Raw genomic sequence first — 27,116 nt, 5'->3', positions numbered from 1 at the left:
TCAAAATTTTGAGTACTCATCAAGCTTATAAAACGGGAAATTAACATCCACTTCTATTCTTACTTAGAACTTCTTAATATTTCCATAAACACAAGATCTATTATAAAGATGGTATATATCGGACCGTTCAATATTTTGAAAAACAAAACGCTCAAAGAAAGCAAAATAAGCATCCAACTCTCGTCAAATTTCACACATCACAATATTTTTGGTAACGCAAGATCTGTTGAGGAAATGATATACATCTGCCAGCCCCTTCTGGTACCTCAACCACAAAGGGTAAGCATTTCCAATACTTATATCTCTCATAAATTGCGAAACAAGTCGGCAATTCTTTACAACTTGCTATATCTACGTAGTTCTCTTAACCAAAAATCTAGATATGAATATGTAATTTATCGGAATTCATGATTTCTCATAAAAATTAGATTTCCTTTAAATTTTGCACATCCCAATATTTTTATGTGTTTAGGTTAAGTATGAAAATGGAATACTTCGGTCCGCTATATATGTTAGCTCACGCATATTTTCCAGAATTTTCCACAAAATTGCACATATCTCATATAAAGTATAGAAAGTAGTCGATATGGTCCAAATCTGGCACTATGTAATAGTCTTCGGAACCTCCCCCATGAAGGGTCAACAGTTTGAATAATCATAATTCAAGGCTGGGTGGTATACATCTATCGGCAAAACCGACTGATACTATTTTACTTGTTTTATATGCTGAGGGTATATAACTGCCAAGAAACCAACGGATACCTTTTACTTCATTATTCACATTATTTATGAGCCCATTCCCGCCTTCACACATTCCTTCTAAATCCAAAAAACGCTCAAATAATATTTAATTTACCTAGGTAAATAATATACACATAATGGTTTTATTCGCATCACAGCTTAACTTAAAATACAAATGTATAAAAAATACAAATTAAAAACAATTTTAGTTCATAAAACGATGCAACTAAACTTAATTTATTTAAATATCATTAACTAATACACTACGTTTACGCTGTGTCAAACGTTGTTCCCGATGATTACGTTGGACTTTTTTGAAGTGCTGCAGTAGGTCCACAAAGTTTATGTTACTTTTATATTGTAGGGAATGTTTTTCGCTGCTATTAATGCAAAAAAGAAAAACAAAAACTTGATTACAAAGCACAAATTGTTGTGTAGAACATTCTCAACTTACATTGGCTGTTGGCCCCAATAGTTGGGGATGCATTGTAGACGATTTTTTAACATGTTAAAGGCATCGGTCTGAGGTAGCAACATAAGTATGCCGAATAAAGCATGGGCCAAGTACTGGGCATCGGCACAATTGTTGTCCTTGGAGACCAAGGTTAAACGGAGAGCTGGAAATGCAAAGAAGAAAAAATCCCATATAACATTGCAAAATATATACGGCATATAACTTACAAGCAAATATGGGCGTCTCAATCAATTGCACTAGCTTATCCAATTCGGTCAGCAATTCCAAGGTTATTTCGATTTCCGCACTATAGAAAGCAAGGGACATATTTATCTCATTCTATAACAAATTTATCTAAAGATCCTTACAATAGATTCACCAATTCCGATACATGTTGATAACTCTGTGACAGCAAACAAATGGATATTGTCGACACTGGACAATGGGCCCAGCTTAAATAGAGTGTCTTGAATAAATTTGCCGAATTGGGATTGGATATATCTCTCAAGGTGGTACGCAACTCAAACAATTCCGATGATGTCATGAGAATACTGTTTAACAGGCGCACCAGAAGCGAGGCGAATTTCAAATTGCTAATCTCTTCATTGATGATCTCAGCAAATGTTAGATAAATATATTCGGCATTTAATAGGACACACAGCTGCCTATTTAATAAAAAAAGGCAAATATTAAATACAATGGATGTTAAATAGGAATGTTTTTATTTACCTGATAATCAAACTGGCTCTATAATCCAAAATGCTTTTGTCGTCACTGAAAAGGTTCACCAGACTTAAAAGGAATTTCCTATAGTGGGCCTTATTAAAGTCCGTTGTTTCTAGATCAAAAAATGGAAAAATAAAAAAATTGGTTGATGTTTTATAATAGTTAATTATTGGTGTACAATCTCATTCGGTATATGAATAGACTGGGAACTACCTCGAGGTAATTCCTTAGCCAAATCAATCCCAACAATGTTGTTATGACCTGGAACCCAATCTATACATAAAGTATCGAGGTCAATCCGGAAGAACTCTGTACCTAATCTTTACAATGCTTAAGTACATGGGGATACTCCCCGGGGCTATTGTACCAGGAAACAATCATCATAAAATTATCGTTGCCTTTTTTACCTTTGGAGTGTTGCGAGTTGACAATTTCGGCCAAGACTGATATACATCTCAATACGACTTCATCTGAATTGTCCGATAAAATAGTCAGCAAATTATTGCCTAGCTGGCTTGAATGATTCGACATCTGAAAATGAAAAAAAATTAAATTTAAATATATTCCAAATACAGTTTTGTAAAAGGAAATATTTTTACAATTTAGAACCCGACCGAATATTTTATGAAAGAAACCCCGAGGATTTTGAAAAGAGATGCGAAGAAAATCTTAAGGTGAGAGTACATATAAGGGGCTTTTTTGACTGGTTTAAGCCATCGACTGGCTTTTTCTTAGAAGAGCAAAGGAGGAAACGAGAAGTAACTTAGTTCGATTTCGTATCTAGACTCCTTTGTTCTTTTCCGAAGAAGACAGCCAGTCAGAAAAGTGTTTTATATACTCTAAAGATTTTCTTCACATCTCTTGTCCAAATCCTCGAGTTTTTTTTTTTTCATAAAATATTCGGTGGTGTCTGAATTGTAAAATCATTTGCTTTCACAAAACTGTATTTTCTTCTGATGTGATATTCATAAAAATAATAGATTTTTTCAAATTCTTACCTCATTGGGAAAATGTATTATCAAATGGTGAATCCATTCCAAAACGGCAACTTTCGTCTGTACCGAATTGTGAGTTAAATACTGTGATAGAACTGCCATAATTGATCGCAAATCTAATTGTTCAATATTTTGAGATTTATGTTCTTTGGATGAGACCAATTTCATCATGGATTTGTTTACCGACACCGCACATTCTTTGATGTTTTTCATATTGTCCACATTGTACTCCAGACAGGGTAGAATTGCGGTAAAGATACCGCTGGCATAGGGTAAAACTTTTGAACCGAATATTATGACAAATTCACGGATCCATGTTATGGCAGTGGACTACAAGAAAAAACATAATTATTTAAATGCTAAAGCATTTTAATTAACAAAATACCTTTATCAGTTCATTTGGCGACTGGGCATGTGTTATAAGAATATTAATTGTATCCTCCATGCGCACCGAACTCGAATCATTGCGTATGGATTTCAGAAATTGTGTCAAGGTGGTCTCACACATTCTCTGAATCTCCTGCGTATTATCCTCCAGCATTGTAAACAGACCATCAATGATGTCCGTCAAATAGGTAACCATATTGATTTCCGGCACTGCATTCAATATTGAAATCCAGGAGATAACATATTGGCGTACATATGAATTCTTAACATAAATGCGTTCTTTCAGCAGCGGAATAAATGCCTCCAGATTGAAATTTTGCGAAGACTCGGTGACAATGTCTTTTAACATTCTATCCAAAAGTTCACTGCCATCCTTGACCATTTGATCGGAATCGGCCACCAGACGACTTAAGGCGCTAAAGAGATCCGGGAAAAATGGTATGATCGAAGAACGGGCCACTTTCACCACATTATACAGGGATTCACAGGCAAAATAACGCACTCTCAAATCCTGATCGCTGAGGCAGTTCAATATGGGTGTCACAAGTTCACTGACATATTTTGAGGAATCCTTTCCCAAGCCCAAACTAGTGGCAGCCAAACCAATTAGGCCACCCTTTCTCTTGTTGGCATCCCTTGATGAGGCGAAATCATTTGACAGTACCTCAATTAGTTTGCGTATTTGTGCGGAGTTATTTTTGGCATTGAATTCCGTAACCATTCTGGAGGAAATAAAATTGCAAATTATGTTAATGCTTTTCAATTAATTAATTATCTCAACCATTTCCACCCACTTTTCAATTTCCTGCGAGGCCAATTTACGTTTCTCATAAACTTTATCGCCCAGTGCCTTGGCACAGGACTCGCTTAGTGGAGCATAAACACTTTCCATGTTCCTGTTTTTTTTTAACAAAATTTAAATTATCTATTACAAAATGTGGAAATATTTGATAAAAAAAAGAACTGATTTATTTTTTATCAATTATCCATTAATCACAGAGGGATTTTTTGTTTTTTTTTTTCACTGCTGCTGTTATGCTATTTGGTATTGGTTGGTGTTTAGTCACTGATAACTTGAATGTTTTGTTGTTTTGTCAAGGGGGGTTGCATTTATCAGCTGTTTCGTTGACAGTTGGCGGCCAACCTAATACTTGACGCAAAACGTTTGCGTATTTTACCATGAGAGTCAAAAAAGTTTAAAGATGTTGGAGTGTATAATTAAAGAGAGCGATTAATAAGATGAAAGAAAAGGGAAGTGTCAAATCGTCGTTATTATAACCATAGACAAATTAGGTATAGACTAAAAAGTTGCCTCATCTGTTATCTCTGAAAAAAGTGCTTCAATAGATGTCGTTCATGCTGTGAGAGAGGTTCAGTAGACTCACTCAATTCTCTCAAAATACAAAATATTAAATATTTTTATGATTCTTTATTATTTATCAATTAAAAACGAAACATGGACTTTGTTTACTTTTACATTATCCAAATATGTCGTGAAATATAAAAATATAGAACTTAAATAGCAGAAAAATGAATAAATTGTTTTCGAAGTCGAGTGACTTCACTAGCCCTGAGTGACTTGACTGGCCCAAGATCAACCAGAGTGACATCTGCCGGAAGGGGTAAATTTTAAAACTTTTTAGTCTATACCTTTATTTGTCTATGTTATAACCTCAGCCATATGGTTAAAGAGGGTATATATCATTTGATACTTGCCAAAACGTGCCTCATCGAAGTATCGGTTTTAGACCCTATGTATCTTTGGACCAAATCCGTTTCCGGACATTTTGAGTCGATCTAGCGATGTCCGTCCGTCCGTCTGGCTGGCTGGCTGATGCGCACGATAACTCTCGAAGTTTGTATCCGATTTAATACAAACTTGGTACATCGTAATATTATTGTCAAAATTAGATCGAGTTCGGAGATGGGCAATATCGGTCCACTCCTTCTGGTACCTCCTACACAAAACGTCAACATTTTCAAAGAAAGAAAATTTACTGCACAGCAGGAGAAAGGACTATCCGATTTTGCTACAACTTTGCAAATCCTAACATTTGCAGCAGTGCTAGGTCATGTGCGAAAATTGACAATATCGGTCCACTCCATCAAGTACCTCCCCCACAAAGGGTTAAAATGTTGAATACTTATAACTTTTACAAAACGTGATGTAAAATACCGATTGTTTTCAAATTACTCACATCACATTGTTTCTATTAACCGAAGGTCTGGTGTAAAGATGGAATGTATCGGTGCACTCCTTGTGGTACCTCCCCCCACAAAGGTTTAAAATTTTGAATATTCATGAAGCTCATTAAACGCGAAATTAACATCCGATTCCATTCAGACTTGACACATCTTAATATTTCCATCAACACAAGATCTGTCATGATGATGGTAGAGATCGGACCATTCCTTCTGGTGCCTCCCCTACAAAAGGTCAGCGTTTTGAATAACCAAAACGATCATAAAATCTGAAATAAGCATCAGGTTCTCTTCAAATTGCACACATCACAATATTTTTATTAAGCGAAGGTCTGGTGTGAAGATGGGACGTATCGACCCACTCCTTCTGGTACCTTCCTCACAAAGGGTCAGAATTTTTAATATTTATAAAGCTCATAAAACACGAAATTAACATCCGATTCCGTTCAGACTTGGCACATCTCAATATTTCCATCAACACAAGATCTGCTATAAAGATGGTGGAGATCGGACAATTCCTTTTGTTACAAAATCCGAAATAATAATCTGGTTCTCTTCAAATTACACACATCACAAAATTTTTATTAAGCGAAGGTCTGGCGTGAAGTTGGAACATATTGGTGCACTCCTAGTACCTCCTCCATATAGGATCAAAATTTTGGATATTTCTGAAGCTCATAAAACACGAAATTAACGTCCGATTCCATTCAGACTTGGTAAATCTCAATATTTTCATCAGATGGTATATATCGAACCATTCCTTCTGGCACCTCCCCCACATAGGGTTCAAGATTAAAAAAAAAAAACAAAACGCTCAAAGAAAGCGAAATAAGCATCCAAATCTCTTCAAATTTCCACCATCCAAATATTTTTGCTAACACAAGATATGTTGTGAAGATGATATATATCTGCCAACCCCTTCTGCTACCTCACCCACAATGGGCCACAATTTACTTATATCTGTCATAACTTGCGAAAAAAGCCGGCGATTTTTTACAACTTGCTATATCTAAATGTTTTTCTCAACCAGAAATCTGATTTAAATAGGTTTATTTTATCGGAATTTAAGATTTGATATAAGTGTTAAATTTCCTGCAAATTTTGTACATTCCAATATTTTTATCTGTATTAGATGAAGAATGAAATGGTCCGCTATATATGTTACTCCACGTATATTTCCATATTTTCCAAAAGTTTGCGTATATTTCATATAAAGTATAGGAAGTAGTCGATATAGTCCAAATCTGGTACGTTGTAATATTTCTATCGGTCGTAGGGCAGATAAGAATTGGCCGTAGAGCTCCCAACTGATTACAATTTTTTTCTAAGTGTGTCCGACATTTGCCATATTTGTGTATGTATTTTTTGTTTTGAAAAATAAAAACAAAATATTTTCAAAATCAATGATTGGAAGAAACATAAATTGCGGGGCGCGCATTAATGATATTAACCAGATTTGCCATGGAATTGAAAGATTGAACACTTAGGATCATATTTTTGAGAGAACATCCAGGCATTTCATTCATCTTTCGCGTTTTTTGACTCATTTTAGAAATGGACAAAAAATATCAAATAAATGAAAACAACTTGAATTTTTAAAATTCTGACAGGAAGCGGGCATAGCTTCAGGGCTGTATTTCTGTATTTCTACGAAGCTGTTCTACCTCCTTATTGTACCATGGTTTGAATAAACATAGCTCAAGCCTGGGGGTATACATCTGTCAGCAAAACCGACTGATACTATTTTACTATTTTTTTTTTCTGCACTATTACATAGCATTCCGTATGATTGGATCTGGATGGATGTAATAGCGGGGGTTGTTGGTATTGGGTTTGAAATATTGATGTACTCATCTGAAATAGTGAAATACACTTGTCGGAACACCACTTAACTTCGGACGCCGCTATCTAAGCTGCTATATTTTCGAAGAGACCAGAGTCAAGTCCTTATGTCGTGAAAGCAATTCCCAAAGACGTTTAACATCTTTTCGCTCTACTGAATAGATTTTCCTCAAGTCTGTAATAAATGTCACAATCCCCCGGGCTATGGAATAAGGAAAAGATCTATATTAAACACACAATTGCAAAAAAGAATATTGAATCAATCAATATTTATTTTCTATGAGTTTCATTGTTTTATCTTAGCAACTAATACACATATAGATATGTTGAAAATTGTTACGTTTTTTACTTAATACTAAATTGCATCGAAATACAGTGATTAAAAATATAAATTTAAATTAGAACGTACAAAAGAAAACACAGGAAGAGGACTCCTTTTAAAGGTAAACGAAAAAAAAAACACACACATAAAATATTGGACTATGATCTCAAAAAGAAAGTACAAATTAAAAAAAAGAAAACAAATTTTACTCTTAAACCTATGGCATTACAATACTATTTTTATACACCATTTTTTTGAATAACTTATTTACATCATGCTTGCTTGCATTACTTTGCTGCCTCTCTGGAAATTTTGATCTACAATTATGTACTCGTCTCCACAACTAATTCAAAGCTTTCCACTTCTTTACACATTTCCTGAAACTCCTCGACAAATGTTTTCAATTCTGGATTTTCCTTGCATTGTCGCTTTCTCTTTGCCGGCTTTTGATGTTGTTCGGAACTTGTATCGGTCTCATGGCTGTTATGATGTTTTTCACGTTTCTTACGTTTTTGTGGTGACTTGGAGTTGTTGCCCTCGTCTCCAGACTCATCACTGTCCAGGACAAAGACCAGTTTATTTTCCCGGAGCCGTCGTTTACGTTTATAGGGTCGTATGTAGGTGCGATGGGCATCCTGTAAAAGAAAATAAAAACAAGAAATTAGTACACAACAAATAAAATAGTATCAGTCGATTTTGCCGACAAATGTAAACCACCCCCACCCTTGAGTTATGATTATTCAAACTGATGACTAAGGGGGAGGTTCCAAAACAGTAGGCCAATTCGTATCTGATCTAAGACTGATATAAATATTACAACGTGCCAGATTTGGGCTACTTCCTATACTTTATATGAGATATGTGCAGATTTTGGGAAAATGTGGAAATATGCCTGAGGTGCCTGATATAACGGAGCGAAGTATTTCATTTTCATATTTCATCTAATACAGATAAAAATGTTGGAAGGAAATCGGAAAAATTTGAAGGAAATCGGACATTTACAATTAGAATTTATGCTAAATCATAAGTTCCATATTCCCCCTTAGGTTTCTGGTTAAGAGAAGTATTTAGATGTAGCAATTTGTAAAGAATCGCCATGTTTCGCAAGTCATGACAGATATAAGTATTGAAATTGTGACCCTTTGTGGGTGAGGTACAAGAAGGGATTCGCATTTATATATCCCCTCACAACAGATTTTGTGCTAGCAAAAATGTTTGTTTGAAGAGAGTTGAATGCTTATTTCGTTTTCTCTGAGCGTTCTGTTTTTCACAGTCTTGAAGCCTATGTGGGAGAGGTACCAGAAGGAATGGTCCGATCTCTACCATCTTTATAACGGATCTTGTGTTGATGGAAATGTTGAGATTTGCCAAGACTGAGTGGAATCGAATGTTAATTTCGCGTTTTATGAGCTTCAAAATGCTGACTCTGTTGTGGGAGCTACCAGAAGTAGTGGACGGATGTATCCCACCTTCACACCAGACCTTGGGCTAATAAAAATATTGTGATGTGTGTAATTTGAAGAGAACCGGATTACTTTTCCGGGTTTTATGATCATTTTCGTTATTTAAAATTTGAACCCTTTGTGGGAGAGGCACCAGGAGGAATGCTCCGATCTCTACCATCTTTATAACTGATCTTGTGTTGATGGCAATATTGAGATTTACCAATTCTGAATGGAAACCGATGTTAATTTCGTGTTTTATAACCTTCATGGATATTCACAAATTTTGATTCTGTGGGGGAGTACCAGAAGGAGTGGACCGATATATCCCACCTTCACACCAGATCTTGGGCTAATTAAAATATTGTGATGTGTGTAATTTGAAGAGAACAGGATGCGTACTTCGGATTTTATAATCGTTTTGGTTATTTAAAATTTGAACCCTTTGTGGGAGAGGCACCAGGAGGAATGCTCCGATCTCCACCATCTTTATTACTGATCTTGGGTTGATGAAAATATTGAGATTTACCAATTCTGAATGGAATCGGATGTTAATTTCGTGTTTTATGAGCTTCATGAATATTCAACATTGTAGCCCTTTGTGGGAGGGGTACCAAAAGGAGTGGACCGATACATTCCATATTCACAGCAGATCTTGTCTTAGTAGAAATAATGGGATATGTGAAATATGAAGAGAACCGGATGCTTATTTCGGATTTTATGATCGTTTTGGTTATTCAAAATTTTGACCATTTGTGGGAGAGGTACCAGAAGGGGTGATCCGATCTCTGTCATCTTTATAACAGATCTTGTGTTGATGGAAATATTGAGTTGTTCCAAATCCGAATGGAATCGGATGTTAATTTCGTGTTTTATGAGCTTCATGAATATTCAAGATTGTAACCCTTTGTGGGAGGGGTACCAGAAGGAATGGACCGATCTCTACCTTCTACACACCAGACCTTGGGTTAATGAAAATATTGTAATATGTGTAATTTGAAGGCAATCGGACACATACATCACATTTTATAAGAGTTATAACTATTCCAAATTTTGATCCTTTGTGGGGTAGATACTGGATGGAGAGGACCTATATTGTCCATTTTCGCACCTGAGCTAGCACTGCTGCAAATATTAGAATTTGCAAAGTTGGAGCAAAATCGGATTATCCTTTCTCTTTTTGTGCAGTATTTTTTTTTTTTTTCTTTGAAAATGTTGACATTTTGTGGGGGAGGTACCAGAAGAAGTGGACCGTTATCGCCCATCACCGAACTCGATAAATTCAATTGGTCGCTCCCTAACCTCTATGAATTATAGGAATTACATTGAAAACTTATTCATTTTGTTTGATTCTTATACTACCAACAAAGATGAGCTAAAATCTTTGAGGCCCTGTTGAATCGGTCATTCATGAAAAATCACCTTAAAACGGATTTTGTCAAGAACAACCATTTTATATTGCGATTTGGTATTAAGATTACCTTAGAAATAATTTATTGCATAAATGTTTTAAAAATACAACAAATTATTTCAAATCGCCTGAAGGTTGGGAAAAGGTTTCAACATTAAAAAAAATGTAACTTACATCTTCATTGAAGGTTGTCTCCGGTTCGGGATCTTTGAACAATTCACTTATATTGGAATCGAAATTTGTGGCACAATTAAAACCAGCCGCCACCTTGGGCGGTAAATTGCGCTTTTTCAATTCTTCCAAAGCTTTTTTGCTGGTCGATGGCCGTTCATCAATCATTGTTGAGCACAGCATTTGTCTTATGGTCTTTTGGCCATTGCTGATTTTTTCCACTCCTGGATCATTAAAAAGATTGGGCAGTTTTTTCGTCTGTCCATTTGGATGCTGTAAACTTGTCTCCAAACTTGAAGTATTAGGTCGCAATTTCCTTAAATTATTTAACTTATTGTGTATATTCTCCACATATTGCATTGACTTTTCTTTGGCCGATCTCTCATGTGCTGAGTGCTGCTCTGTATCCGATTCTTGGCTGGACACTTCAGTTTGTGACAGAAATTCCTCAAATCCAAATAAATCTCTTTGCGGTGATGGGGATTTTTTCTTTCGTTTCTTGTCTTTTATTTGTTTTTGTGGTGTCTTGAAAAGGTTGTCATCATCGCGAGCTGCCATGTCTTTGGGATCATGCACTTCCGTCTGAGATTTTTCCAAAATAGATTTTTGAAGAGGTGGTAGATGGACAACTTCTAGAATATTAATGGCCTTAAGGGGACTGCGATAGGTCAATGCCCGACGGGGATTTGGAAGCTGCTTTAAATTAAAGATATCTGCATTTTCATTTTGATTTTCCTCAGCTCGGCAGGGAGGTTGATTTTCGGCATTCGAATCATTTGAAGAAAATGAAGAAGGTACGCTAAAATTATTTTGCACGAGGGGTGTTGAGGATGCCGAATTTCGTATTGGTATATGGGGTAGGGGTAGGGGAGAATATGGCTGATCCTGTGGTGGTGCTAAAGGTTCCATTGGCGGTGTCTCTTGCAGCTCCGGCAAACTTGATCTATTTTTTGACGTTTCCTTTCTCGGTGTTGGTGGAATATAATCACTGGAAAAGGATGGTAAATTCCCAGTACAACGTGAGAAATTAAATACCCTTGGAAGATTGGCATCTTCATCAACACGCCAGGGTGAGGCTTTTGTGGCTGGCCTCTTACTGGGCCATGGTATGGGTGAGAAATCGGCTTGTAAGCCGGCCTGCAGGGGGGGTGTTTTTGGGTTTTTCGGGGTACTAATTATTTTCTTGGCCATGGCCAAAAGACGTTGGGCCTTTATTCTTTGGGCATCGGCGGCAGATGAGCGTCCTGCTTGATTTATCAATACCGATTTGGCTAAATTACTAAATGTACCCTCTTGATGTTCAGCGGACATGGGGGCCTGTCGAATTTCCGATACTTGTGGGTTGGTCTGGTTTAAATTGTAGTCCACATCCACATCAGCATTAATGGGTAGATCGTCATCATCATCATCTGCTGCCATAAAATGATGTTCAAAATGATCGTTGTCCAAACCATTTACATCTCCCGGCGGCCTAGGAGCGTTCTTATTGGTTGGCATATTATGACCAGCATTTCTGTCACCAACCCCATTTTTCTTGGCCTTGTTATTTTGTTTGGCAGCCGCCAATTTTTCCTTGGCCTTGAACTTGGCTTTATTTTGCACTGTCTTGGGCCTACCAGCTCCCTTAATTCTGGGCCTACCTTTACCCTTGGCATTTTTGGCCACCACCACTTTTCCCTCTTCGATTAACTTTTGAATAACATCTTGCATGGGATCAGCTGGTTTCAAAAATCTACCACCAGATCCATCTGAATCGGATGTTTGTGATTGTGATAGGAATTCATAGACCTGTTCTCGCCAAACTTGTGAAGAGCGTACACGTTGAGGTTTTGTTTTTAGAATGCCATTAGCTGCCCTTACATTTGACAACTTATCAGCTGTTCCATTGTTGTTATTTTTATTCGAATTTGTGCGATGAAAAAATTTATGGGTTTTCGTTAAGTTTTCTTGTTGATTGTTTTCATTTGGTGTTGTTGTTGTTGTGGTTTTAATAGATTCAATTGGTGTGGAATTTTCATCAATGGATTTTGTATTTGATTTCTGGGGTTTTGTAGTTTTTGAGGCTTTTGTGGCCAGTTGTTTTCTTTGCCTATTGAAGATGTTTGGTAAGGTTTTTTGTGTTGTTTTTATTATTTTTCTTCTATTGTTGTTTGATTTTGGCTGATCGTGGCTTAGACTGCCAGCAGTTTCATTTGTTGCCGTAGATTTCTCTTTGTCGTTGATGGTTTTTAGATTTTCCTTTGATTTATTTTGACTTTGGACGGTTTCGATTTCAGTGGCCAAGGTAGAAGTTCCAATTATAACATTATTTTCCTTATTAGTCTCATCAGATATCTCAATATTATTGGAGGTATTTGGATTTCCTATAAATTTGTTTGATTCATCTGTCTGAACCCCATTCAAATCTTTTGCCAAAATAGATGAAGTCAAATGATCTTTTTCGACATTTCCAATGACATTTTCTTCTGATTCCCCTTCAAGTTGTTTACTTAATCTATTTGACTTTCTTGTGGATTTCGGTTTTATGGCCGTCGCTTGGGGTTGTTTTTTGCTGGAGGGATTTTTCGTTTGTAAGGCTTCTTCTTTCGTGTTTCTTGTATTTATCCTCCTATTTGTAGTTCTTCTGGCACTTCTCGTTTCGGCTTGACTTGAAGTCTTGTTCCCATCTGCTGAAGCATTCAAAACTTTTTCAACATTTTCCTTATTCATCGAATTGGGATCCTCATGTTTGCCCTTATCATTTTCATTAGCTTCGTTTTCATTATTATTGCGATCCTTTTTATTAGCCTTCATAATTCCATTTCTCTTAAGAGATCTCCCCTCCTTTGGGGTGCTGTCGGTATTCTTCGTTTCAATGAAATGTTCAAAAACCATTGTCGAATTTCTTTGTGGAACAAAGTGAATGTTGCTTATATTGGCCATTGTACGGGTATTTCGAATGGCCGCTTTAGCTTTGGAGGATAATTTAAGGTTGTCTTGATTTGTTTTTTCTTGTTCCGAAATTTCGTTTCTATTTTCTTTATCTTGGTCTTTGAACTCATCTTGATTTGAAGTATTTTCTTTTGATGCTGGATTAAATTGATCCGATTTCCTTTTCGTCAGCGATAGTTTTGTAAAGGCCTGTCGTTTTTCTTGATCCAATGCGGGATTTTCAATCTGTAACAAAGATGTCGCCAATTTGGCATCTTCCAAGGCCGCAACTGCAGTTAATTCTGACAGAGAAAAAAGAGAATTTTAATGATTTTGAATTTAAAAAATTTTAAAAATGGTGTGGTTTTTCAATACCTATTTTTTTTTATTTGGGGACATTATTCAAAATTATTATAAAATACTTCTATTGCCTATATTGGATATTGAGCCTAATGAATTATTGATCTACTCAGCGAAGAATAGTCATCTCAGAACCCTAAATTTCGACGACTAAAAAAGGCTACGATCCAGAATTACTTGAGCTCTATCAGCTCGGATCATTCTGAAAAATAGATCTTAGAGAGGCCTCGAAATAACGGTTTTAGATCCTAGGTCTCTTTGGACCAATTCCGTATCTTGACATTTGGAGTCGATCTAGCAATATCCGTCCATCGGTCTGTCTGGTTGGTACGGGCGATATCTCTCGAAGGGAGTATACGATTTGATTAAAACTTGGCGCATTGTAATATAATTGTCAAACTTAGATCAAGTTCGGAGATGGGCATTATCGGTCCACTTCTCCTGGTGCCCCCACACAAAATGCCAACATTTTCAAAAAAAAAATCATCTACTGCACAGAAAGAGAAATCTGAGTTTGCTCCAACTTTGCAAATCTTAATATTTGTATGAGTGCTAGGTCAGGTGTGAAAATGGACAATATCGGCCCACTCCATCAAATACCTACCCCACAAAGGGTGACAATTTTGAATAATTATAACTCTTATAAAATGTGATCCGATTGTGTCCGATTGTCTTTAATTATTCACACCACAATATTTTTATTAACCCAAGGTCTGATGTAAATATGGGATGTATCGGTCCACTCGTTCTGGTACCTCCCCAATAAAGGGTCAACATTTGGAATATCCATGAAGCTCCTAAATCGAAGTTCAAGATATAGATATCGTTGGAAAGCTTATGAACCTATCCAACAAGTGGTCACGGTATGTGGGGTAAGATGTTATGGTTCGGAAGTTATGTCAAATTTTCGATTTTTTGGACCCGGATTTTTTATAAAACCCCCAAAAAGTCAAAAAAGGGACCATTATAGGGGACAACAAAATTGATGCCAAATTATAGCTGACACTCTTACCTTTCCGAAATGCTACAATTTGTGCTAATACCTTTACTGAATCCAGAGATATGGGTCTTTCCATCCGCATAACCCGATTCTAACCAGTATATCGATACCCATATATCGGGTAAGTGGATCCGGGTCCAGGAGGGGTGTTAATCCCGGACTTTCGGGTCAAAAATCTGGGGTCCCAGGTCCGCCCCCCAAGAAAAAAATAGTTTCCCGGGATCAGGGTAAAAATACCTACCTCTGGAAAAAATCCAAGAGTTTTTACTAAACTAGAGTTGTTCCGGCAATTCTTTACAGCTTTTTATATCTAAATATTTCTCTTAATCAGAAATCTGATATGAATATGCTTCGGAACCTCCCCCATAAAAAGTCAACAGTTTGAATAATCACGACACATGGCTGGGGGTATAAATCTGTCGGCAAAACCGACTGATACTATTTTACTTGTTTGTAGAAAAATTTAAAACTGCAACTTAAGTGAGATTAAATTTATGGCCTGGACATGTAAACAAACTGAACTTCAAGGAATGTGTTTTTTCGAATATTAAAGAATTAAAGGATCTAGATTTATCGATGTAAACTTTGTTGCTAAATGAAGTTCAATTGTTTGGCATAATCGAGCCATTCGATTTCAATCTCACCTGCTGCTGCTGCTTCTGTTGGATTAGACGATCTTTTGTGAACATCGATATTTTGACAATTTTTACAAAACACTCACGCTTCGAAGGGCAACCACCGGTTTTTGATTCATTAAAGGAACTATCGTTGCCATTCAAAGCAGAAGATTCAGAAGATAATTCAAAAATTTCAGATTCACATAGGGAAGTATCAGTTTGATATGTTAATGGTTCTAGTGTGGAGCTTTCAGAAATACATTCTTGTGATAATTCGAAAATTTCGGATTTCTCCTCTGCAGCCACATAACTGTTCTCATCAGGTACACCTCCCAAATTTTCGCGACTTTTATTAACACTCGTGAAGCTTTGACCCTGCACCATCATTCCGGAACAACCATCCTCTATGTCTTGTTTCTTAATCACACAGCCAGCACCAAATTTACGCAATCTTTTGTCGCGTTTTAATTTTACACAACATAATCGAATTCTTGCTGGAATATCATAATATTTATTAAGTTTTTGGGCCTCACCTGCGGCTGCTGGTGCAGATCTTTGGAGCGGCATTGGAGTTTTGGGAATTTTAACACGACATTTTTGTGAAAATTTATTTGAAAACTTTGCAGTAGTGTACACGGTTTGTATTTTACGCATACGTTTTATTCGAACTTTACAACGACGCAATTTTTGCCTCGGAGGTAATGTAATTTCACTGCCTAACGACTGACAGGATGTTTCTTTGCTTGGTGAGGACAATTCAAAAACTTCCGATTCACCGGGAGATTTGTCCAAGATATTTCCCTTCATTTCTCTTGTCCCGACGCAGGGGATGGTCTTATCTATTGCAGTGACGTCATTGACTCGATCTTCTAAAGCCTTGCATACAATTTCATTTGTACACTGAGCCTGGGTTTCACTGCCATTATCATCATCTTTAGTACAGCCATCACCATTGCCACCATCAACACCACCACCACCACGACTTACAGCAGCATTATTTAATCTCTTATCACGTTTTATTTTAACAAAACACAAACGAATTTTCGATTGAATTTCATAATAATCATTTAAATAGGCATATTGTTCATTTTCATTAGCATTACAAGTCGTTGTTTCACCTTTAATATTTTTCTTCGTCGCTGGAGATTTCTTTGATTTTCTGGATGCTGCTTTTACTTTTGCCATTTTTGTATATAAATTATGTTGGAGCTTTATTTAAGCATACTTTTTGTAGCAAGAAATGAAGAGATTCTCTTGGAAATATATGTAAAATATAAAAATTTCTTTTTAAACGATTGAATTTGTATAAAAATTACGATGCTTTTAATTGAACAAGCGCCATATTGCATGGAACATACACACGACACACACCCTGTGAAAGTACCGATTACTAGCCGTGAAATGTGAATACCAATTTGGATACCAAAAGCAAAAGCGCTCCGTAACGAAGAATGCGTAAAAAGTGGTGCCATATCCACACAATTGAGTCACAATGGAAAAAATAAATGTTATGAAAATAAGTGTTGTGTTTCTTTTCAAAGTGATTTTTAAATCAATCTTTTTGTTTTCATCGCATAATTATGAGTAAAAAATTGTATGCGTAATTAATGCAAAAAAGAGTACCGTATACACAGAGCGGTCCACAAAAGTTGTTAAAAATAGTGCCAAATTTCAGCAAGATTTCTGCAAAGCGGTGGGCATGTGACAAAAATACAACTCTGTGGGTAATATAGGGTGGAACACCCAATGAAGATGAACAAATAAATGTCGTAAAATTGTGGTTAAATTTAGGAAAATAGAGAGAACGTTGGACTGTGTCTTTATTGGCGATATAAAAGTAGCAATGAAAACTGAAAGCGCCATTATTCATATGTGGTGTGCGAAAGCATAGGGATTAACCCGGCCCTATAACCTGTTTCTCGTAACATTTAAAAATCAGACTTATATTTTGCTATGGCTGTTATATGAGAAGACTGTACTTCGATTTTATTTAAAGGAGTTACTACGTAAGATCTCTTTTTCCGGTCGGCGGGCTTTTTAGGAAAAAACAACAGCGAATTTATGATGACTTAAGGTGAGAACATAAAACGATTTTTGGATTGGCTTCGGCCATCGGTTGTCTCCTCGTAAAAGAAAAGAGGAGTTTAAGGTTGACTTAGTGTAACTTTGGTCCACAATATATACAGAAAGAAGTTATTTATGTACCTGCACTTTTAGTTGGAATTACGAAATTTTACCGCGAAATAGCCTCTTCAACGATTATAAAATGACAAATTAAAATAATTATATCATAAATTAATATATTTTATTTTTTCTTTAGTTTGGACCGAGTTCACTCGCCAAACTTAATAAAAAAGAAAAATGGATGCAAAGGTCAACAAGCAATTGATCTGTTCCAGAACTGCAAAAATGTAAAAATTGTTACTACGATAACTGACTTTTCCTTTATGCTATCGAAAAAAAAATTGCAAACTAGTCGACTCTTGCAGGTTCCAAAACGAAGCACATATTTCGATTACGTTACAATTTTAAGATGTCATACACTGCGGAAAGCCCCATAACATGTATGGGATAAAGGGACTTTAGTTTCTTGGCTCATTTTAGGGAATGATGTAAATGGGTTTATTTTTTTTTCGCTAATTTGTGGCTTTTATATTTTTTTACTCTAGAGTTAAAGCCTAGCAAAACAATAGATCATTTGCTAAATCGAATATGGCAAACCCCTTTCTGAACAACTCAAAATTGCAATTTTTTAAATAAAATTTATTTTCATATCCGAAATATTTTTTTATTAAAATAAAAAATTATTTTTTAGCGACATCCTACGCTGATAATTTCCTGCCATGAAATGAATGTCAATTCAACTGAAAATTCGGGACGACAATCTACTGCCAGCGTTATAGCCAAATAAGCAGCGATATTGTCGATCTTTAAACCTAGAGGTTAATATTTTAGTTTTTATATTCTTCTTTGGCTTTTACCTTGAAAATAACAACATATGAGTTATGCTAGGAACACAATTGGAGCGAACGACGAATTTCGCCCTACGCGGCGACAAAAAGAGCCGCGAAAATTCGTCGTATGGAACACAATACCGACGAAATTATAAAACAGCTGATGAAGTTGTTTCCTTTTTGCTCATTTGGTGACTACAATGAAAATTATACAAGAACTCATAATTCTTTACGTTCTCTATTATAATTTCAGTTATATCCATCTTCTCTATTATAAATTCACTGATATCCATCTTCACTCAGGTGCAAGTGCACAAATAAATAAACAAATTATTTATGTTTTTTATACGAATAACAGATAGTAGAGTGACCATAACAAATTTTTAAGTAAAAAGTAACTTTATTTACTAATACACATAAATTCGTACAAGTATGGCCACCTTGTACTGTTTTGTCGCCGTTCGCCGGCGTATGAAATAGAAATAAAGCTAATTGAGTTCGCGGCGACCGACGAAAGTTTCGCCGGCGCCGTGATTGTGTGCACTTCCATATACACATATGGTTTTTATTTTTGACGACGAACATACGCCGCGAAAAAATTCGTCGTTCGCTCCAATTGTGTTCCTAGCATTAAGGACAAAATCCTTTCATCTTGTACAGCTGTTTTTCATTAGGAGTAAATTGTACTTCTAAAACCCTTTTTTAATAGACCTTTTCGATTTTCCAGAACCCTGTACATTGACTTCTTCGCTCACCTAGAACCCTTAAATAATCGTTGTTTTTGCTTTGATTTTTGTCTTTATCACACGTTTTCGCTTTGTCCCTGGCAGGAAAAATACATATACAACAATTTTGCTGTGAAAATATTTGGAAAATTGGAAAAATCACCTCACAAGTTTTAAAAATCAAAGAAATACAAACCAATTCAATAAAATATGTGTAGCATTTTAGTGTATATATAGTTACATACAAACAATATTGCAAACGAAACATGTTTGTGCAAAACTTTGCAAACGAATGCGGAAACAATGATGTGATGCCTCAAATTGTAATTCCTTCAATTTTGTCCTGCAAAACAAGGACCAAGTGGTGGATAACGACGACGAGAAAGACAGCCAGCCAACAAACAAGACAACAAGTTGTTGGCGAATGAAATTTCTTTTTTACACATCCGCTGGTACACCATACCGTTTGCGGTGGCACAGGAATATTTTGTTTGGTGGCAGACATAGTTTAAGCATTGCAACATGCAGTGGTATTTTGGTATATTGGCTAGACGGCCCTATCTGATGGTCTTGTTTATCAGTGTATTCTGTACGGCGTGTATTATTGTATCATTGACAACGAACAATTTGCCGGATTTTACTGATCCAACATTGGTGAGTGGTGCCAAAGGATAGGAACTGTGTGTGTGTGTGGGTTGTGTGAACTTGTTGATTGGTGTGTGTCTAGGGAGTACAAGGGAATTTTTGAAATTGCAAAAGAGTCATGCCTAAAAGTATGCAATGATTGTTACAAAACAGTGGAACTGTTATATTTCCCAAACTAATGTGAAAATGGTTATTTTAATTCGTTTCTGTTATATTTTCAGGGTTTTGAAACTCGTGGAACAGAAATCGGTAAACGCCTGATAGCTTGGCATAATCTTATCCAGGAAACTGGACCATCAAATCTATTGGTGGAAAATCCCAGTGATTTGCAACCGCCTTCGGAAAGAAATGGCTTTGATTATCAGTCACTGGCCAGGCAAAAGAATCGCCGCAATCGTAAACGCAAAAATCGCAAACCCAAAAAGAATAAACAGCGAAATAAAAATAAAACTGATTTGGCCAATGAAATTATGACATTTAAGAAACGTTTGAGACACAAAAACCACAATGCCAATAGAAATCGAACACAACAAGGTGATCAGCACCATTTAAATTCATCATCAGGATCATCAGCATGGCATGGTGACCATGGTATATTTAGAGACTATGAAATAACCAATGATTCCGCAGCTCTGGCGAATGTGTCGAAAGCCGAAGAGGAGAGCATATATGGCCTGAATAAAACATTTGTCGAAGATGATGAGGCTAGTAAAATTAAAAAGAGTCGTTGGACTTTATTGCAAAAAGCCGAATTGCCCCCAGCACCGGAAAGTGAGGAGAATATTCGCCTGCCCATTGAGGGTTATTTTTGCGACTCGCCTGCCAAAGAATATTCCCACTTTGTTGTTGAACGTATTGGACCGAATGCCACCGATTCCCTTTTTGATCTGAACGGCATTTTGGCCATGTGCCAGTTACAGGAACAAATAACAAAAGTTAAAGATTATGGAGAATATTGTGATCGGGAAATGCTTAGCAATAATTGTTGTCGCCCCTGGTCATTGCCCAACTATGCTGCATTGTTGGCAAATAAAAGTTCCTGTTTTGATTTGACGGTGAGTAAATTTTGAGTTATTTGTAAATGATTTAAAACACAATATTTTTCCAGCATGAGGACATTTTATTGCTGCAAAATCTCTTGCTAACCTGTTTCGAATACTTCCATGACTTGAAGCTAAGCAATGATTGCAGTGAAAGGCGTTGTTATGCACCCAGTGAGTGCACACGCAAGAATATTGTATTTAACATATTACACTATTTGACTGATATTAATATACTAAAGATAAATGTAAGTTTGAAAAGTGGAATATTTTTCAATTTTATTTTATAATAATTTTGAATTTTTTTCCAGGATACCAATATATTCCTAAAGTACTCCATGATTTTTGTACCGGTATCGCATACAAGACAAATTTTACCATTATTTCATGAATGGGAAAAAGTGTAAGTATTCATTGGGATGCTGCTAAGAACGTCTCAGGGTGTAACGATCAATGGGTGCTGGCCATCGTGTTGGCCTGGCATATATGGCAGCAGGCTTTGCTATGCTATCACTATATGTGGAACGACCACATTTGTATATACCTCTAAGTTCTTGTTTCAATTCTAATCTCTCTCGATTTGTAATGGTGGCAATTAACAAATCTTTAAATTTCTCCAATTCTTGAATGTCCCGATAAAACGTGCGATATGTTGTTTCTTGATAAGGCATATTAACATCACTGCTATCAACCATTTTAGCCCGGAGGGACTCCTTACGTGGCACATAAACATGTGGCGAATAGATGCATTGATATGTGCTCTTTGATAAATTCCTGAACATGTCTTGTATAACCATTTGCTGAACCGGTGGACATTTGTAATAGAGATTAAATATTTCTTTACGACATTTTTCCAAACGTGCCAGAAATGCCTGGTATTCTTCGGATTCTTTTAACATTCCTGGCCAAACTTTGCTGTTTGGTGGCATGACATTTGGGTACAGATTGTTGCCAATATGACCACTTATCAATTCCTGATCAAGGCCTATTGGTTTGTCATGAATTATGATGGGTTTGGTTTTCTCCAACTGCTGGTACTGTTCATGGTATGTTGTGGTGGTTTCCACAGGACAAGAACATTGAGCGGCCATTTTAAAAAAGAAATTCCCTTTTTAAAAGAATTGCAGAAATTTTATTTTATTTTCAAATTTGACATAAAAAGACCTGACATTAATTTAAGCATTTTTTTTTTCTTTTTTCCCTTTTGTAGTGACTTGAGCAATGAAATTGTCCGTGTTGCTGCCATGGACTTGGGCTTGGAAAATGAACTATTCAATGAACTGCTGCTAACCGATGTCTGGCTAGTGGCATTGGGCGGCATCTTTGTTATGACATGCATGTGGCTGTATACCACATCACTATTTGTTACTATAATGACTTGTATTGCTGTGATATTTTCATTAGGTTTAGCATATTTTGTTTATACTCTAGTATTTGAAATGTCCTTTTTCCCATACATGAATTTATTGGCTGTTGTAGTTATCATTGGTAAGTAAATAGCTTCCATGATAAAATTCTGTTAAATATAATGCAATATTTTTTTCGTTAAGGCATTGGTGCTGATGATGCTTTTATATTTGTCAAAATATGGCAGTGTGTCCTGACGGAACGTTTTACAAAGACCTCAACAGTTACCACAAAATCCCTGGCCAATCCAGAATCCGAACAAACCGAAACATTACAGAATTTAATGGCACTAACACTGAAGCATGCGGCAATTTCAATGTTTGTCACATCCATTACCACCACCGGGGCGTTTTATGCCTCCTATACAAGTTATATAACGGCCATCAAATGTTTTGGGTAGATATTATATTTTCTTGGAGAAATATTTATTTTTATTCTTTTGTCTTATTCTCCTCATTTTAGTATCTTTGCCGGCACAGCGGTCATCACAAACTATTTCCTTATGGTAACCTGGCTGCCGGCCTCCATTTCAATAATGGAACGTTTTACATCCATCACAACCTGTAGTAAATTACAAATTCAAAAATTCCTCATCATGATCAACAAGTCAATTAATAGTTTCTGTACAAAACTTGAACTATTTATAACTGCAACAATTTTGAATTATGCCCCCATACTCTTTACCCTGTTTGGTATGTAATTGCAATTTATGTTTAGTGCATATTTTGAAAATTAATATTCTCTTTTCTTGGCAGGTATTATTGGCATTTGCTGTGGCCTGGTGGTTCTATACAAACCCGGTTTACAATTACCCGAAAATGCCCACTTTCAATTATTTGTATCAAATCATCCATTTGAAATTTACAATTCAAAATTGAAACATGAATTTTGGTTTGAGAAAACAATGGCGGTACGTATCGATTTCAAGAGTCGGATTTACGGACTGTTTCTGTATGGCAATATGAAGATGAATGCAAAACAAAAATACCATTCTAAATATGATTCTAAAAAATTTTGATTTAATTCGGAAATAACTAATTTTAAATGTTTTTCACATTCATATCGTCATAGAGAAACAAGACCTCAATTAGACAAAAAATTGAATTAAATTTAATTTCCCATTTCCTTTTTAGAATTCTGAAAACTATAAAATGCCTTTGCGCTTTGTTTGGGGTATAAAACCTATAGATGATGGCGACTATGATAACCCATTTGCCTATGGAAACTTACACTATGACAATAATTTTAATGTGTCTACCAAGGCTGCACAAATTTGGCTCTTACAATTTTGCCAAAACCTAAGGCAACAGCCATTTTATCAGCTAACATTTGGCATGCTGCTGCCGAATTGTTTTATAGAAAATTTTATAACTCTCATGGAAAGGATGTAAGTAATGGAATTAAACGTATTTATATACAGAAGATATCTTATCCAAAAATTACCATAATTTTTATACCCTCAGCCATATGACTAGAGAGAGGGAATATATCAGTGCAGGGTATATAACGTGCCTCATCGAAATAAAGGGTTTAGACCCTATATCTCTTTGGACCAACTCCGTTGCAGGAGATTTGGAGTCGATCTAGCAATGTCCGTCCGTCCGTCTGTCTGGCTGGTGCACATGACAACTCTCGAAGGGAGTATCCGATTTGATCCAAACTTGGTACATCATAATATTATTGTCAAGCTTAGGTCAAGTTCGGAGGTGGACAGTATCGGTCCACTCTTTCTGGTACCTCCCACACAAAATGTCAAGATTTTCGAAGAAAATTATTTACTGCACAGAATGAGAAAGAATAATTCGATTGTGCTCCAACTTTGCAAATCCTAATATTTGTAGCAGTGATAGGTCAGCTGCGAAAATGGACAATATCGACCCACTGCGTCAAGTACCTCCCCAACAAAGGTTCAAAATCTAAATAATTATAACTCTTAAAAAAGTGATGTAAGAGTCCGATTGTCTTCAAATTACACACATCACAATATTGCCATAAACCCAATGTCTGGTGTGAAGATGGACTATATCGGTTTACTTCTTCGGGTTCCTCCCCCACAAAGGTTTAAAAATTTGAATATTCATGAAGCTCATAAAACGCGAAATTAACATCAGATTCCATTCAGACTTGGTTTATTTCAATATTTTCGTCAACACAAGATCCTGTTATAAAGATTGTAGCGATTGGACCATTCTTTCTGGTGCCTGCCCCACAAAGGGTCAACGTTTTGAATAACCAAAACTATTGTAAAAACCAAAATAAGCATCCGATTATCTTCATATTTCACACATCCCATTATTTCTACTAACACAGGATCTGCTGTGAAGATGGGATATATCGGTTCTCTCCTTCTGGTACCTCCCCCACAAAGGGTCAATTTTTTTGAATATTCATGAAGCTCATAAAATGCGAAATTACCACCGGATTCCATTCAGACTTGGTATATCTCAATATTTCCACCAACACAAGATCTGTTATAAAGATGGTAGAGATCAAACTATTCCTTCTGGTACCTCCCCTATAGAGGGTTTAAGATTTTGAAAAATAAGACGCTCAAAGGAATCAAAATAAGCATCCAACTCTCTTCAAATTTCACACATACAAATATTTTTGCTTTCACAAGATCTGTTGTGAAGATGATATACATCTGCGAACCCCTTCTGGTACCTCAGCCATAAAGGGTCAACATTTTGAATATCCATGAAGCTCATAAAACCCGAAATTAACACCGTATTCCATTCCATTTCCTTTAAATTTTGCACGTACCAATATTTTTATCTGTATTAGATGATGTATTTAAATGGAATACTTCCGTCCGCTATATCTGGCACCACACGCATATTTCCACATTTTCCAAAAATTTACACATATCTCATATAAAGTATAGGAAGTAGTCGATATAGTCCAAAACTTGCACTTGGTAATATTTATATCAGTCTCAGGTCAGATATGTAATGGTCAATTGTGGGGCCAATTGCTCCTGAACCTGCCCCATAAAGGGGGAGGTGAATAATCATAACTCAAGGCCTATACATATACATCTATACATCTGTCGGTAAAACCGACTGATACTATTTAACTTGTTTACTTATAATTTTTCTTCTAATTCCTTGTATTCCCTCCCATTGCAGGTGTGTCAACAGTATGGACGATACGGATCGCACTCCATGTTGTGACATCTCCAAGTTTCCCTATGAACCCGAAGTTTTTGATATATGTTTACCACAGATCATATCATCGCTGTATGCCACGCCAAGGGAATATTTTTGGCCTGGAGTGGCTGGTCCTAAATTCATGGCATCACCTAGGACATTAGACATTAACAATACATTGTTGAGTGAAGAAATTTCACCCAATTCCACATTGGAGTCAACCGTGGCCAATGTAACAACCACCACGCCCCCACCCATTGTTAAAGCTTTGGTTGTGGAATTCGAATCGAATGTTTCATTCTCCACGCACTACGACAAAGTGAAACAATTTGTTGAAGATGTAGAGACTTGGTTTCAAGATGAATTAAAAACAGCTCCGCCTGAAATGCAAGATGGTTGGTTTGTTAGTGATTTAAAGTTTTACGATGTCCAGAAGAGTCTGCCCACCTGTACTCTGGTGGCCATTAGTGTGGCAATGTCAGCCTCGCTGGTGGTGCTGCTATTGGTTACGCTGAATATTTTGATAAGCTTGTATGCAGTGATAACGGTGTTGCTTACCATTTTTGTGACCGTGGCCATACTAATTATGTTGGGTTGGAAGCTAAACATTTTGGAAAGTGTTACGGTGAGCACAGCCATTGGTTTGGCAGTGGATTTTAGTCTGCACTATGGCATACATTATCGTCTGTCGCCCTCGTGTGAAAGGCTGGCGGCCACGCAATTTTCTTTGTCACGCATTATTGGGCCCACAGCCATGGCGGCCATAACCACAGGGATTGCTGGGGCCTTAATGTTGTTCTCCAGTGTTTTGCCCTATCGTCAAATTGGCATATTTCTGTTGGTTGTCATGTCCGTCAGTTGGAGTTATTCAACATTTTTCCTAATGAGTCTATTGAAACTGTTCGGCCCGCAATATGGTTTTATGCAATTTCAATATCCTCGAGTCAAGAAACGCTCTGCCACAAATGGTGGTATTAAGTTTTATGAACGGAAGCCAAATTACATAAAAGCCAGGGAGCAATTGCTCACTCCCTCCAGTTCAGCGGTGGGGGAACTCATCAATTCCGAATCCCATGAACTCGAATCACTAACCTCAAATTCAATGATTAAAACCATCTCTGGTACAGAATGCTCAGCACAAAGTTTTTCTTTGGATTGTGAACATTTGTTGAACAACAAGAAGTCCAATGCGAATTTGGCCTCACCAGTGGCCACCTCTCATCACCATCATCATCAACATCACCAGCCAACACAATATCACAACAACAAATGTAGAAATGGTACGCCAGCGAATACAGCATTGAATTTAAATGCCAGCAGTAGTGGGGGTGTTAATATTTCCATAACCACCCCCATTGATGGCGGGATCGATGACAAATTAGATACGCGCAAGTTTGTAGAGGAGACTTCCAGTTAAGAATAAGGTATGTTTTACGTTTATTATCTTCTCCTACCGTTAAACTAGAACTAAATTTGTAATTGTATTTGAAAAAAAAAGTATTTTGTAAACTAGTGTATGATATTAGAAAAAAAACACAAAGAGATAACAAATTATTTGCATATAATTGACATAAGTTTAGCCCTTAAGCGTTGTTAAGTTAGAAAGGAATTGTGAA

The 27,116-nt window shown here is 36.5% G+C and overlaps 5 protein-coding genes across 6 annotated transcripts in view; 1 reads left to right on the top strand and 4 right to left on the bottom strand.

Moving 5' to 3' along the window:
- Window positions 1–27,116, bottom strand: part of LOC101894765 (uncharacterized) — a 244,614-nt gene that overhangs the window by 187,273 nt on the left and 30,225 nt on the right. The gene's annotated exons all lie outside the window — the stretch shown is intronic.
- LOC101899088 (protein VAC14 homolog) lies at window positions 842–4,363 on the bottom strand. The gene is made up of 9 exons (XM_005190196.4): window positions 4,098–4,363; window positions 3,302–4,025; window positions 2,920–3,246; window positions 2,329–2,452; window positions 1,925–2,033; window positions 1,564–1,860; window positions 1,423–1,502; window positions 1,196–1,358; window positions 842–1,121 (listed from the first exon to the last, which is right to left on the bottom strand). The coding sequence occupies exons 1-9, from the start codon at window positions 4,193–4,195 to the stop codon at window positions 983–985; spliced, it is 2,061 nt and encodes a 686-aa protein (XP_005190253.1). The 5' UTR covers window positions 4,196–4,363; the 3' UTR covers window positions 842–982.
- LOC131803728 (protein dalmatian-like) lies at window positions 7,587–16,959 on the bottom strand. Of its 2 annotated transcripts, none has more exons than XM_059125353.1 (3): window positions 16,114–16,959; window positions 10,697–13,905; window positions 7,587–8,304 (listed from the first exon to the last, which is right to left on the bottom strand). In XM_059125353.1, exons 1-3 carry the CDS (start codon window positions 16,763–16,765, stop codon window positions 7,993–7,995), a joined length of 4,173 nt encoding a protein of 1,390 aa, XP_058981336.1. In that variant the 5' UTR covers window positions 16,766–16,959; the 3' UTR covers window positions 7,587–7,992. The 2 variants fall into 2 exon arrangements, with proteins under 2 accessions (XP_058981336.1, XP_058981337.1); XM_059125354.1 differs by having other exon boundaries at window positions 16,699–16,958.
- On the top strand, window positions 19,412–27,036 carry LOC131803729 (protein dispatched-like). Its single transcript, XM_059125355.1, has 10 exons — window positions 19,412–19,913; window positions 20,126–20,959; window positions 21,013–21,192; window positions 21,256–21,347; window positions 22,155–22,432; window positions 22,495–22,747; window positions 22,814–23,043; window positions 23,107–23,261; window positions 23,485–23,738; window positions 25,480–27,036. The coding sequence occupies exons 1-10, from the start codon at window positions 19,782–19,784 to the stop codon at window positions 26,915–26,917; spliced, it is 3,846 nt and encodes a 1,281-aa protein (XP_058981338.1). The 5' UTR covers window positions 19,412–19,781; the 3' UTR covers window positions 26,918–27,036.
- LOC131803736 (uncharacterized) lies at window positions 21,194–22,050 on the bottom strand. The gene has a single exon (XM_059125373.1). The coding sequence runs from the start codon at window positions 22,033–22,035 to the stop codon at window positions 21,370–21,372; it is 666 nt and encodes a 221-aa protein (XP_058981356.1). The 5' UTR covers window positions 22,036–22,050; the 3' UTR covers window positions 21,194–21,369.

Source organism: Musca domestica, unplaced genomic scaffold (assembly GCF_030504385.1).
Source record: "Musca domestica strain aabys unplaced genomic scaffold, Musca_domestica.polishedcontigs.V.1.1 33, whole genome shotgun sequence".
Taxonomy (NCBI): Eukaryota; Metazoa; Arthropoda; class Insecta; order Diptera; family Muscidae; genus Musca; species Musca domestica.
Note: the sequence above shows the minus strand (reverse complement) of the source record. Positions and strands in the feature narration are given on the sequence as shown.